At 38.7% G+C, this 14,468-nt stretch overlaps 1 protein-coding gene across 5 annotated transcripts in view; it reads right to left on the bottom strand.

The window, feature by feature from the left end:
- Positions 1 to 4,230: 4,230 nt before the first annotated feature.
- The window catches only part of rb1cc1 (RB1-inducible coiled-coil 1), a 132,658-nt gene continuing 122,420 nt past the window's right edge, over positions 4,231 to 14,468 (bottom strand). For 4 of the 5 annotated variants that reach the window (XM_052023062.1, XM_052023061.1, XM_052023064.1 and 1 more), the window contains 2 exons: positions 9,025 to 9,095; positions 4,231 to 5,231 (listed from right to left, as the gene is read on the bottom strand). In XM_052023062.1, the coding sequence (XP_051879022.1) occupies positions 5,154 to 5,231; positions 9,025 to 9,095 (149 nt within the window). In that variant the 3' untranslated portion in view covers positions 4,231 to 5,153. The remainder of the gene's footprint in view (positions 5,232 to 9,024; positions 9,096 to 14,468) is intronic. The other variant, XM_052023063.1, reaches the window with a different exon arrangement.

Below are 14,468 nucleotides of genomic sequence, written 5' to 3' on the forward strand. Positions count from 1 at the left end.
TCTGGATTACAGGATGTTGCTGGGTGGGCAATGATGAAATTCATGCTTTTTCTTTGCATTATAAAACTAAAGGGCTATCTTTTCTGTCCATTGTTTTTCCTTGCTTTCATCAAATAGAGGGCAGCGGATCTCACACAGATCCCTGAGGAACACCAATAGGAATCAGTTCCCACAAAGCTGATACCACTAAACTCACTAGATCTCTCCTTGCTCATCCCATCAATTGCAAGAAGTAGCCTTCTGTGTTGTGCAACCGTACAAGGTTATTATCATTGCCTCAAAATAAGACTTTAAAATTGTTGAGACAAAGCTACAGGTAGCACCATACCTGAACCCCTTAATGGCTTCTGCTCTCTCTAGGTGATTATACATCGCATCTCCGATGCTTCCAGAGGGAAAGCAGGTCATCTTTGATCCTCAGGCACTGCCTAAGAGGAAGAAAAAGGATACTTTCTAGGAGCTTACCTTAACTTTGAAATTAATGAGTTTATAGTGACCAGATTCTTTTCAAACACAATTCGTAAGGATCTTTTTATACAAAGTTTAAGGAAACAAATAGAATTCCCAACAATCACATCTACAATTGAGGAATTCTGGCTTGGAATCATTTTGCTGGATTTACTGTGGAGTATTGGATGGGGAAGAGTTACTTGTATAGTTTGATCAAGAAGGGGTGTATCCAGTTGTAAAGTTCTATATGTAAACCAATGACATAAGAAGTGCATAAAACAAGCTGCTGAATGAACTCTATCGGTCATGCAGCATCTGTGGAGGGAAATGAACAGTCAACATTTTGAACTGAGATCCTTTGTCACCAGTCCACTTGTGTCGACATAAGTGGAATTAGAAATTGTCTCCCCGAGAGATGCTGAGGAGATAGTGGCCAATGTAAAAGATAGAATCTCAAGAGTAATAGCCTTTGAATTGGTGTGTGAGCCACATACAAATTCAGCTAAGTTTGAATGTATCAGGGAGCTATACGCATGACTTAAAGAATTTTATAGGAAGGTTTTTGAAACATGGCATATTGACACCAATTCTGAAGGAAGAGAGCACTTTTCTTTATTCCCCAGTATAAGCTCCATTTCAGCTGGCTAGGAGCAGATGCCTGGTGCATCAGATAATCTGAAGCTCGAGAGTCATAATGCAGGGACAAGATACAAATGAAAAAAAAAAGCTTGGAGAAGAGGTCAAAAAAGCAACTTGGACAACGATATGCAATGTGAGACAGGAAATGTGAGTTTAACTGCTGCATCAGCAAAGTCAATGTAAGGAATCATGGCAAAATTAGAAGTGCTGCATCAGAATGCACTAAGCATTAATGACAAAACAGAAGAACTGATGGCACAGATAGAGACGTGTTTAACTTACTCATTACAGCAATAATGTGCAGGCAGCATAGGCAGGGTAAGGCACCATATGAAGATAAAAACTTTAAACTGTATTGGATTATTAAATGGCTTATATTTTCATTATATATATATATCATAATGCCAACTGTTATTGACAGTAACTACCGGCATTATTTGAGATTTGTTACTATAAAAGCAATGGAAAAGCAATGGGATGCTGTGCAGTTTCTTACACAAGTTGAATACAGTCCCAGTGGATGTATATTCTCAAAATCTGTCACGATGAAATAAGCATGCGCTACCACTCCCTTCTCTCTCTTTCAGTTGCAGATTATATAATACACATGCAAGGATATAGCATTTAATTGAAACAGAATAAAAGAACTGGTCTGTGAATGTTGCGATCGCTGCAGGGTAAACTTGTTATATCCCTTCTTCCACTTCACTTTAAGGTTAATCAGTCACAAGTTTCTCTCCATGGTTTTTTCACCTGTGGAGGACTTTGTGGATCTGCTGGATCCTCAGGTCCTCCTAGTTGACAGCAATCTTTCAGGCATAGGTACTAGACTAACCAGGAGGAGCTGAGGATCCAGCAGGCCCCATGCCCCCACACAAGCTTCTTGTGGTTGACAAGAACGAGGCTCCTTCTGATTGAAGGGGACCTTTCAGGTAGGGTATGGGCACAAAGCAAATGTCCACAGCAGCATGGTGGCACTGCAGACAGCACTTCTGCCTCACAGCTCCAGAACCTAGATTTAACCTCAAACTTGGGTGCTATGTGGAGTTCTCCCTGCTGGGTGCTCTTGGTTTCCTCCCACATTCCATAGATATGCTGATAAGTATATTGACTACTGGTGTCAGGAAGTGACAAAAGAACCAAAATGGAGTTAACAAGATTGTGAGAATAAATTGCAGGGTTACCAGGAAATAAGAGGGGGAAATGGGACTGATTGTTCTGCTAGGAGCTGTCAGGGACATGATGGGCTGAATAGTCTTCTATCCTAAGTAGTGAAATTGCCCAACAAATCAAGCCTGATATTACTCATCAAAGTGGCTCTTGGACAGTAAGGATGGGGGGGTGGTGGTGTTGTGGATGTAATGCTTGAGCTACCAATGCCCAGGTCTGGAAGCACATGCAAGCAAGATCAGTTAAGGATGGTGGTTTTCTTCTCAAGTCCTCATGGTTCAACTAATGTCCTTTTGGGAAGGAAATGAGTTTTTAAATAGACTAATTTTGTGCAGTATTGATAGTTGTTATTGTCATTTCAAATTCCAAATCATTGACAGAATTTATAAGTCCAAATTTATGCAATTTGAACTTGGGCCTCCAGATTACTAGCCTGGTTAGTGTGCCACAACCTTACCCTCCAGAGGAGTAGGAAAATAGTAATTGGTCTTTAGAAAGACCTGTCTCCTGGTTTAACAGATAAATACATGCCCGCAGTAAGCATTTAGGGATGCCAAATGGGTACACATCCTTTAATCCAACAGGGTTGGACTACAGAAGACAGCCAGACTTGCTGAAATGTACAGAACTTTGGTGAGACCTCATCTGGAGCACCATTTGCAGTTTAGTCTGATCCTAAAAGTCAATGCAGTATCTATTCCTCAGAAGACAACTCTCTCTTCTGAGGAGAGAGTTAATAAGAATTACCTAAATTTGTTAGAATTTAGGAATAAGGAGATAATCACATTGATACAAAACTCAGGTAGGAATTGATACAATAGATGCCAGCCATTTCCACAAACCGTACATTTAGAACTGTGTGCGTGTGTGTTTAGGCATAAGGACTGAGGAGGAGAAATTTCTTCACGCCAACAGCTACAAATCTTTGAAATTCTCCACATTCAAGGACTGTGGATGCTTAGATATAATTTAGGATGACAATTAATGGAATTTTGAACCAAAAGAACCAGGGACACAAGGACTGGATGGAAAAAATGGACTTGATGTATAGGGTTAGCCATGAGCTTATTGAATGACAGCAGGTTCAGGCGTGGCCTACTACTGTTTGTTTGTTATGCAGTTCCAGACCCACAAGAATAATTAAGAACAGTTTACTAAAATGTCTAGAAAGCCACACAGCTCAAGCAGCAATTAGGGATGGACAACAATGCAGTTATGCACATTTGAATATAGGAACTGATCTTAAAAGAAGTGGACAATCAATAGTTGCCATTCTGAATTATCTGCCAGAGAATAATAGCAATCTGATCCTGAGACAATTTTGACAGATGCCAAAAATCACTTGTAGTCAGTCTGAATAAAGCATTAGACAAAAAAAGTTTTCCAAAAGAACAGAATGAAAAATTCATAGTCTGAGCTAAAGATTAGGGATTATAGTCAATTCCTATTAAAGAAGATTTGAAGAACAATTCTCACAATTCTGGTCTGGTTTTTGATGTTTTGCTAATTATTAGTTCCCTTAGGTGCTTTGCAATAGGATTACACATTGCTTTAAAGATTAAAACTTTTTTTCTCCTGTTCTGCTGTTCAATTAGTACCAAGCTTTTATCCAACTGCTTACTTACCAGTCAAAAGAACATTTAAACAGTGCATTGCTGAAATATCAATGCTTGGGATGTACTGCATTCCTTTGACATTCCATGATAATGTAAAATGACATACTTTTGTCACACTTTACCTTGGTAAATTTTTATAATAACTGAAGTCCAAATTCTTTGGCTCCTTTCACAACTCAATATTCAAAGCATTTTTAGCCAGAGTAATTATGAAATTTACAGTATAATGCAGAAAACATTAATATCCTAAGCAGGAAGGAAAATCAACAAGTTTTGCCTATGATGTATTTGGGTGATAAATTTTAGTACTTCCACTTCGCTCCTGTAGTCAGGGACTGATTTTAAACATTATTGTAAGATGCACACTCTACAGGTTTAAATGTTTTATTTCAAAATTCTGAAATTCTTTTACAATACAGTAATGTTTATACTTAAAGGTTTTACTATGGTTAATGTACAAGAGAAATAAATTTTAAAACTGAATGGAACACTGGTCACCAAGATGAAACAATATATTAAATTTATTCCAGCTTTAAGTTGCTGGGAAGTTTTTATATCATGTTATCTGTAAATAACAGATTCCTCCCTTCCAATGTGTATACACAATTAACAATTGATGGTACATTTTTGCAGAAATGCAACTCTAGCAACTGTGTAAATTTCAGTCCTATTCATTCATTGCACTGTTCTTCACTATATTGGGTTAGATATCTACATTTCTAATAAACCTCAATATATATGCAGATTAACAGCAAGAATGAAAATTCATGGAAGTAAAATTAAGATCAAACTTTACATGGGAGTTTGCATGCTAGGAACACAAATGTTTAAATACATATGGTAAAGTTGTTTTGCTCATAAATAACTTTGATAGCAATAAGTTGTCTACATATGCTGGTAATAATGACAAATGTCTAAACATCTGAATATTCAGTATTTTTTGAACAGGCATTTAAAGGGGCTATTATGCCACAATGTACAAGTCATGCTCCATGAAAAGAAAGTATTTGGTATACATTTCCAAGTCTTCTGTGTAAGATTAAAAGCAGTTCATTGAATGAGACTAAATACATTTTATGATTTGGAGAGCTGAGTTCAATACACATTAAATGGGGAGTAGCAAATAATGAATCATTACTCCAGCAAGTTTCCACTCATATGAATTACATTTGTGTCACCTTTTCCAAACAGAAGTTATTCAAGACTGTATAACAAGCCATAAAGGAATCACATGAGAAGGAAAAGAATGAGCTATTGACAGTTTATTTCATATCACTGTTATACTTTCTTGTTCCAGGGCACTGCTTTCACTCTGTAGAATTTTGTTCCCAATGGGACCTTAAATCGGTTTTGAGCCTGAAATACAATTAAAAAAAAATGATTTCAGTTTAGTCAAAATGGAAACAACACAATATTATAAATGCACGCATTAACACTTCTTCACTTGATTCAAATAAATTATTCCAATATAACAAATGAACTACTTTGATACAAAGTTCAAATCGGCACAACTACAAAAAGAATATACTGTTTGTAAATCTCAGAAAGGAGTCAGTTCATAAAATTTGGGCTAGTAATTTTCTGAAAATAATTACCATGTGCTTTCAAGAACAAGTTGTATATATTTTCTAATTTGCATACAGAAAGTTAACATAATATGGGAGTCTTATTATTTAGTTGCCACAGAACATTTGTAACTCACGTCCACAATAAAATTACTTTTGAAAAGCATCTTTTCTATGGATTTGTATAGATCAGTAAAATTTTATGCTGGTACTATTCTACAATATTAAAAAACAATTATGAAGTACATATCCTGCATAACCTCTAATACTAAATAGGTATGATAATTCACGGTTGTCATAGAGTGGCTTGACCTGTCCTTGGCTGGGATGAGAGTAGCTGAAAACAACATCTGAAAATATTGTTTGAGGAGAAATAATGCAAAACTAATGTGGTTGTTGCATCAGGCCACCAAATGCTTTTTCTAATTGTTAAATTTAGATTTTGCTTTCAGCAGATAAGTTTTAGAGTGACAATACGAGTATTCTTTAACTTTCTCAGCAACATCAGTGACTACTCAGCAATGAGTGTTGCCAGGAGAGCAGCTACCATGCTTGGGTTGGTTGGAGCTTAATAACTGCAAGGACAACATTCTGCCAAATGTGGACATGTCTGTCATGTACAAAAATGTAAATACATTAATAAAGATCTCTTATAATTGTATTAGTAAGAAAATGTCCTTACAGAAGAAAGATTTTAGGAATTCATTGCAACCACTTTGTCAACAATAGCTCATCAGTCACTAGTTCAAATTCCTTCATGTCCTATTTCCTCTCTTTACAATATTTTTATTGAATCCATGAAAAAAAAGAGTACATGCATCAAGGGAATAAAAATACTACTGAATATGTTGTATTAAATCATACTTAGATTACAATACGCTAACTTAATAATCACATATAGTTAATAAAGGAAGAAAAAATTGAAATATTTTATTATAAAAAAATTCTACTCCCACTACCAAAACCCGAAGCTGTTAGATGGAAAAAACAAGGAAAAACTTTTTAAAAATGTAACCGTGTCAGCCAATATCTGCATTTTAGTCCCCAAATAAGAGATTTTGAAAATAATTCAAAAAAAGTCCCCACAGGGTTTGAAAGTCTAGGTTAGGTTCAAAAACTGAATAGCGAATCTTCCCTAGATTCAAGTAGGGACATAACATCCCATAACCATTGTGCATGAGTAGGCGGAGTAACTTCCTTCCTTTAAGCAATACAGCTCTCCTGCTATAAGAGAAATAAATGCCAGAATATGTAAATCAGAAGCCCTTCAAAGTTGTATCTTTTTCTCCAACAATCCCAAATAGTGCAAAGGATTAAGTTAAATTTATTTTGAAAAGTATAGAAAAAGTCTGTCCAATATTTTTTAAGACTCTGACACGTCCAAACATGTGAATTAAGGAAGCCACTCCGTTATTGCATTTGTCACGGTAAGGAGATATTCAGAATAAAAACAGGATAATTTATCTTTAGACAAGTGAACTCTATGGGACCACTTAAAATTGAAGGAGAGAATGCAGAGCACATAATGCATGTTCTATTTCTATTCCTTATTATTGTATGGATACTCATCTGAATGATGGTATGTATGCACGCACAACAGAGCACGTTGCTTTATTCCGTAAAGATTCTTTTTTGGTAAAGGAACCAATTTGTACTACTAAGACAACTTATTCATTTTTAAATTAAATGACTGCTCAATTGACAGAAGTGTGCTAAACACTATCAGTAGCATAGCAAGTCAGTGGCATAAATAAAGAATGCTTATCCTTATGACTGTTGCATGCTACCAGATCAACGAACATCTGCATCTCCAGATGGAATCAGTCACACCAAATAACTGAAAGCCAGAAGCAGCACAGAATCTGTCTTCTGTAGCCAACTCAATTTTCTGGAAATATAAAAAAGCTGCTAGTATGCCATTTATCCCTGAATGAAGATGGACATGTTTTCTTGATGGATGCCAGGTACAACCTCTCGAACCAATAATTTAAAATTACTAAACAGTACTGATTAAATCAAAGGCAGTTAAATTGGAGGCACTGCGGTTCCTTCAAAATTTAAAACAATTTTCATTCACTTCATAGTAATTCCATGTACTTTTTATAGATACTTACAAAAATACTCTGGTATTAGACCAAAGGAAATCCCAGAAAGGAAGACAAAGCTTTGTCAAAAAAAAAGGTTTAAAAAGAATTCCCAGAGCCACCTCACCTGATGGCACAGATAGCTACCAGTGGTGAGGATTGGAGAGGGAGATGATGTACAGATGACCAGAGTTGTAGGATTGAAGAGTTCAGTACAGCAAAAGGATAAAAGGATGACAGAAGTAACGAGGTAGGGAAGAGGAGGTTTCAAAGAAATTTTAAATTGGAGGTGTTGGTTGTATATTATTGTTAGCAAGAATGGGCATGAACAAAATTTGGTGGTGAACATGTAGGGAGCTGGTTTATAGACGGCAGAAAATGGAATCCAGGCCAGATAGTACTGGAACATTGACTGAAAACAGAAATCATTTGGATTGAAACTGTTACATTAAACTTATACCATTTGCTGCAGAGGCTGGTGATGCAAGTGGATAACAGTAGATGAAAAGAATCAATTTGGAGCCCTCCCTCCACAAAACCTCTCTGGTTCCTTCTAGAGTCTCGAAGGAGTCAAATTGCTTATCTGATATCCAGTATTTTGATAGCAGTAATCTCTTCCTAATTAAAGAAGGAACAGCAAGGCCATTGGTCTTTTACTGTCACAGCCTAATCACCAGCCACAGATTCCATCTTTCTCCTTACCAAATATCCGAAACCAATCGGATTGTTTGAAACATTGGTCATAATCAAGTGGGATGTTTTGGAAGACATACTTCCACCTCAACAATTACTTGACTCCATCATTGTTGTGTCAGATTATCCGATGTTAAAACCTTCACCTGAACCTTTGTTAAATTCTTCCAAACACCCACCTGGTTAACTTCCTTCATACTATTCTTCATAAACCTGAAGTAATCCAAAAATCTGCTGTGCACGAACCATTTCACCATTTAGAATTTAATTACTGACAGCCTGACCATCTATTAACAAACCTTTAAGGCTAATTCTCTCTTTGATCAAAGAGAAAGGAGAGGTACCAAGATTTTGGTCATCTGCCCTAATATGCATCTTGGTGCCAACTTAATTATCCAATATTCCTGTAAAGTGTTTAGGACATTTTGTTACATCATAGGCACTACTTAAATATACTTCACAGCCACTTATTCATACAGAATATTTTTAGAATTTTCTTTACTCTTCCACATAGTGCTTGTGTAACGCCACTTTATGTTCAGATTTACATAACAATTTTATGCAACTAGTGAAAGGCCCCATTCATTATTTTTAGTAAAATTGTTTTGCTAAACCTACACTGAAATGCTACCATAGGTATCATAAGTTAATGGATTGATGTATTACATCTGGCAGCCAGTGAGTGTTAAGTTTCACTAGATTCTGAATACCTGTTTAAAAATAATAGCAAATTGGGAGTTTTTGAAATGTTTGCTGTACTTGTTGCATTGTTCATTTCTAATGGTAGGTCAGAGTGAAAATTCTTACCTTCTTAGCCTGACAATATTCTTTTTCCATTACTTTTCCAAGTACCCACGGTCTCCGAGAAGAACCTGGAACTAACAGACAAGTAATTTTATTCAATGACAAAATCAATACCACAGAAAACAGGTAAGTAATGTTTAAAACACATTTTAGCAAGAAGTTTAAGCTGGGAGGATGAAAAGTACATTCCAAGGTTCAGTGATACCTCAGCTGAAACTACGTTAAGTAACAGCCATTTTTTTCCTCCCTTATTTTAAGTATGAAAAAAGCCTGCAGATTTGTGTTAAACTTCAAAAGACACACTCAACATATGCAGTTATACAAGCTGAAAAATCAGACTTCACATGTGGCTTTTAATCAGAATATAAAGCCTTCTTTAATATTAGATCATGCAGTATTGGCATGTGTCTTCTTATTCTCTGAAAATAGTTTGATGTTCATAAACAAATTTTTACTATCTTCCTGCAGATGGAAAGTTTTGCATCACATCTATAATTAAGAAACAAAGTGTGAACCAAATAATATGCCAGAAATAGAACTGAAGTGGTTTTCCTGGCTAGCCAAAAATATTCAAAATCATGCCACAGTCAGTCTGTGTACAAAAACAGGATCTATATACATATCCCATTAATAAACTGAAAAGTCTGCATCCAAGTTCTAGACTCAGGTATCACATTACAACAATATAGCTTGTTAAGCTTAGTGTCAATGTCAGAACCTACTTGGCTTGAATTATGGTGCAGCAGAGTTCCTTACATACTATAGGCCAAATCATAACTAATGCAAATTTTTTTTTAAACAGGAAAATTACAGAAAGATTCAAGAACCACAGATTTGTGATTATGGAGTACTTCAATTATTCTAACATTGACTGAGATTGTAAAACATTAGGAATTCCTGAGAAATTAAGAAAACATCCTTGATCAAAAAGGCAAATAGGTCCTTAATGCAGCTCTGGAAAATGAATAACATAGCATTTTATTCGAGCTCATTTGGGGAATATTAATTGCATTAGAATAGGGCGAGTAAAGAACAAGGAACGGCAGGGTTTAAAAATTGATAAACGGCAAACATACATGTACAACAGGAAGCCTTTTAAAAGGGCACAGTTAGGTTACAGTAGATTCAGAAGGAAGAGCATCCAAAACTGTAAAGAACAGAATTTATTTTAAATACATTCTTTAGGGAAAATGGATAGCATTGGGAAGATTAACATTTAATGTCCAACTTGCATCGAGAGGTGGTGGTGAATTGCCTAATGAACTGCTGTGATCCTTGTAGTTAAGGTACTTCTCAGTAGTGTTAGGTATAGAACTCCAAGTTGTGAACCCGATGATGAAGAACCAGAAATTCAGTCACTTTGGTGTGCTAGTTGGTAAACTTGAAAGTAGTATTTGGGATTACTTGCTATCCTTGGACTTGTAGCTAGTTTAGGTGCTGCTGAAAGTCAATAGCAAATTACTACAGTGTGCATGTGATGGAGGGAGTAACCTTTATGGTGGTAGGCTGGGAAGCAAACATGCAAACTGATTTGCCCTGGATGGTGTTAAAATGCATGTATGTTTTTGGGAGCTACACTGTGCCAGGCAAGCACAGAATACAGTATCATAAATATTACTTGTGCCTTGCTGCTAGTGAAGTTAGGGGGTGATATAAAGATCCTAGAAAAATATGCGAAGTCAGGGAACCTCACAGTCTCCCCGATGACTACATCTGTGGGAAGTGCACCCAGCTGCAGCTCCTGACAGACCAGGTGAAGGAACTGGAGCGGGAGTTGGATGTATTTAAGATTATCTGGAATTCTGAGAACATCATAGAAGAGAGTCTTAGTGAGGTGGTCACACCTCAGGTGCAGGCTACAGATAGACGGGTGACCCTCAGGTGAAGTAAGGGGAATAGACAATGCAAGGTTCCCCTTTGGCCATTTCCCTCAGTAACAGGTATACCCCTTTGGATACTGTGGGGAGGGAGGGGGGGCGTTGGGGGTGAACTTTCAGAGGCCCGCACCATTAGCTGGGTCAGTGGCACTGCTGTGCCTGGCTCTGAGGAAAAGTAATGAAGGGTGAAGTCAGGCAGAGCAACAGCGATAAGGGACTCAACAGTAATATGCACAGATGGGCATTGCTGTGGCTGCAATCGAGACTCCAGGATGGTGTGTTGCCTCCCTGCTGCCAGGGTCAAGGATGTCTCGCAGCAGGTACAGGACATTCTAAGAGGGGAGGGTGAGCAGCCAGGGGTTGTGGTCCATATAGGTACCGATGACATAGGCAGGAGTAGGGAGGAGGTCCTACAAGAATGATTTTAGGGAGCTAGGTAGAAAGTTAAAAAGCAGGACTTCCAGGGTTGTAAACTCAGGATTACTACCCGTGCCATGTGCTAGTGAGGTGAGAAATAAATACATAGTGCAGTTCAATATGTGGCCAAGGAGCTGGTGCAGGAAGGAGGGCTTCAGATTCTAACAAATATGGTGGGTCTAATGGGCCAAGACATGTTTATTTCAACACAAGAATATTATAGGCAAGGAGCCTGGATCAGTACATGGAATTGTGTTGTCGTTGCCATTACAGAGACTTTGTTACATGTGGGACAAGACTGGCTGCTCAACATTCCTGGGTTTTGTTGTTTTAGATGTGATAGGTAAAGAGAGGTGGAGGGGTTGCACTACTGATAAGGGAGAATGTCACAGCAGTACTCAAGAGGACATACTGGAGGGTTCATCCACAGAGGAAATTTGAGTGGAGCTCAGAAATAGGATAGGTGCAATTATACTGATGGGATTATACGATAGGCCTCCCAAGTAGCCACTGAGAGGTGGAGAAACAAATATGTGGACAGATTATGGAAATGTACAGAAACAACAGGGTTGTCATAAGTGGGGGTCTTTAACTTCCCCAGTATTGATTGGAACTTCCTTAACACAAGAAGCTTAGATGGGGTAAGATTTCTTCAGTGCATCCACAAGGGGTTCTTAAAACAGTATGTGGAGAGTCCAACTAGAGGAGAGAACATACTGGACCTAGTTTTGGGAAATGAGCCAGGCCAGGTGACAGACCTGATAGTGGGTGAACATTTTGGGAATAGTAACCACAACTCATTATGTTTTAAGCTAGTAATGAGTAAGGATAAAATTGGATCTTGCGGGAAGGTACTAAATTGGGGGAGGGCAGATTACGACAGGACAAGACAGCAGCTAAGGGGCATTTATTGGGAGCAGCTGCTGTTGGGCAAGTCCATGTCTGACATGTGGGGGTTGTTTAAAGACCAGCTGATCAGAGTTCAGGATCAGCATGTTCCAGTAAGGAGTAAGGACAAGGATGGTAAGGTAAGGAATCCTTGGATCCGAGAGGTCTTGATCTTTTTCAGGAAGGAAAAGGAAGCATACACAAGGTTTAAGAAGCTAAAATCAGACTAGGCCCTTGTGGAATACAAAGATTGCAGGAAAGTGCTCAAGCACATGATTAGGAAGACCAAAAGGGGCCATGAAGTGTCCTTGGTGAATAGGGTCAAGGATAATCCCAAGGCATTTTATACTTGTATTAAGAAAAAAGAAAGAGGATAAGTAAGGAGAGGGTAGGTCCACTCAAGGATAAACAAGGGAATGTGTGCTTGGAGTCAGAGCAAGTGGCTAGGGTACTAAATAAGTACTCTTGTGTCAGTATTTACTGAGAAGAAATTGGAGGACAGCGAAAATAGAGTGGGCATGCTAATGTGCTGGGGCATTTTGAGATTGAGGAGGTAGTGTGGGGTCTTCTGAAAAGCATTAAGGTGGTAAGTCCCCACGGTCTGATGGCATATATCCCAGAATATTGAAAAAAGTGAGGACATTGCTGGGGCTCTGACAAGGATCTTTGTGTCCTCACTAACAACAGGCGAGGTCCCAGAGGACTGGAGAGTGGCAAATGTTGTGCCTTTGTTCAAGAAAGTCACAAAGGAAATAGGGATAATCCAGGTAATTATAGGCCAGTAAGCCTCACATCAGTGGTAGGAAAGCTATTGGAAAGGATACCAAGGGATAAGATTTATGCATATTTGGAAAGGCATAGCCTGCTTAGGGACAGTCAACATAGCTTTGTGTGGGGCAGGTCACACCTTACAAAGATGATTGAGTTTTTTTTTGAGGAGGTGACAAAGGTGCTTCATGAGGGCAAGGCAATGAACTTTAAGGCATTTGACAAGGTCCCTCATGGGATGCTGATTCAAAGGAAAGATGCATGGGATCCAGAGTAAATTGCAAGTCTGGATTCGGAACTGGCTTGCCCATGGAAGAGAGAGTAGGGGTGGAAGGCTGATATTCGGGCTGCAGATCCGTGACCGATGGTGTTCCACAAAGATCCATGCTGGGACCTCTGTAGTTTGTGATCTACATGATTTGGATGGATTAGGAAATTTGCAAATGACACCAAGATTGGTGGAGTTGTGGACAGTGTAAAGAACTATTAAAGAATACAGTGAGATATAGATTTGTTCCAAATTTGGGCAGAGAAGTGGCAGATGGAGTTTAATCTGGGCAAGTGTCTCCAGGCACGGTAGTGTAGTGGTTAGCGTAACACTTTACAGTGCCAGAGACCCAGGTTCAATTCTGGCTGCTGTCTGTAAGGAGTTTGTACGTTCTCCCCATGTCTGCGTGGGTTTCCTCCAGGTGCTCTGGTTACCTCCCACATTCCAAAGAGGTACAGGTTAGGAAGCTGTGAGCATGCTATGTTGGCGCCAGCAGTGTGGTGACACTTGCGGGCTGCCCCCAGAACACTCTACGCAAAAGATGTATTTAACTGTGTTTCGATGTACGTGTGACTAATAAAGATCTTAAGTGTGATGTGTTGCACTTTGGGAAGTCAAATGAAAGGAGGAAGTATAGTTAATGGTGGGCCCCTTAAAAGCGTTGAAGTACAGGATCTTGGGGTCCAAGTCCATAGTTCACTGAAAGTGGCTATGCAAGAGAATAAAGGGGTAAAGAAAGTGTATGGAATGCTTGCCTTCACTGGTAGGGGTGTTGAGTTCAAGAGTAAGGAAGTCATGCTGCAGCTATACAAAACACTAGTCAGGCCACACCTGGAGTATTGTGTGCAGTTTTGACTGCCCCATTATGGGAAGGATATCGAGGCTTTAGAGAGGGTGTAGAAGAGGGTTACCAGGATGCTGCCTGGATTACAGGGTGTGAGCTACAAGGACAGGTTGGACAAACTTGGGTTGTCCTCCTTAGCACCTCAGAGGCTGAGGGGAAACCTGATAGAGGTTTTTAAAACTTTGAGAGGCCTAGAGAGGGTAGACAGTCAGAATTTGTTTACCAGGGGTAGAAATGTCAAAGAAAATGCTTTTAAGGTTAGAGGGGGATGTGAAGGGCAAGTTTTTTGTTTATAAATATACACAGTGGTAGGTGCCTGGAATGGGTTACCAGGGGTATTGGTGGAATCAGGCAGTTTGGTTGAGTTTAAGAGGCTTTTAGATAG

This window comes from Pristis pectinata, chromosome 9, assembly GCF_009764475.1.
Source record: "Pristis pectinata isolate sPriPec2 chromosome 9, sPriPec2.1.pri, whole genome shotgun sequence".
NCBI lineage: Eukaryota > Metazoa > Chordata > Chondrichthyes > Rhinopristiformes > Pristidae > Pristis > Pristis pectinata.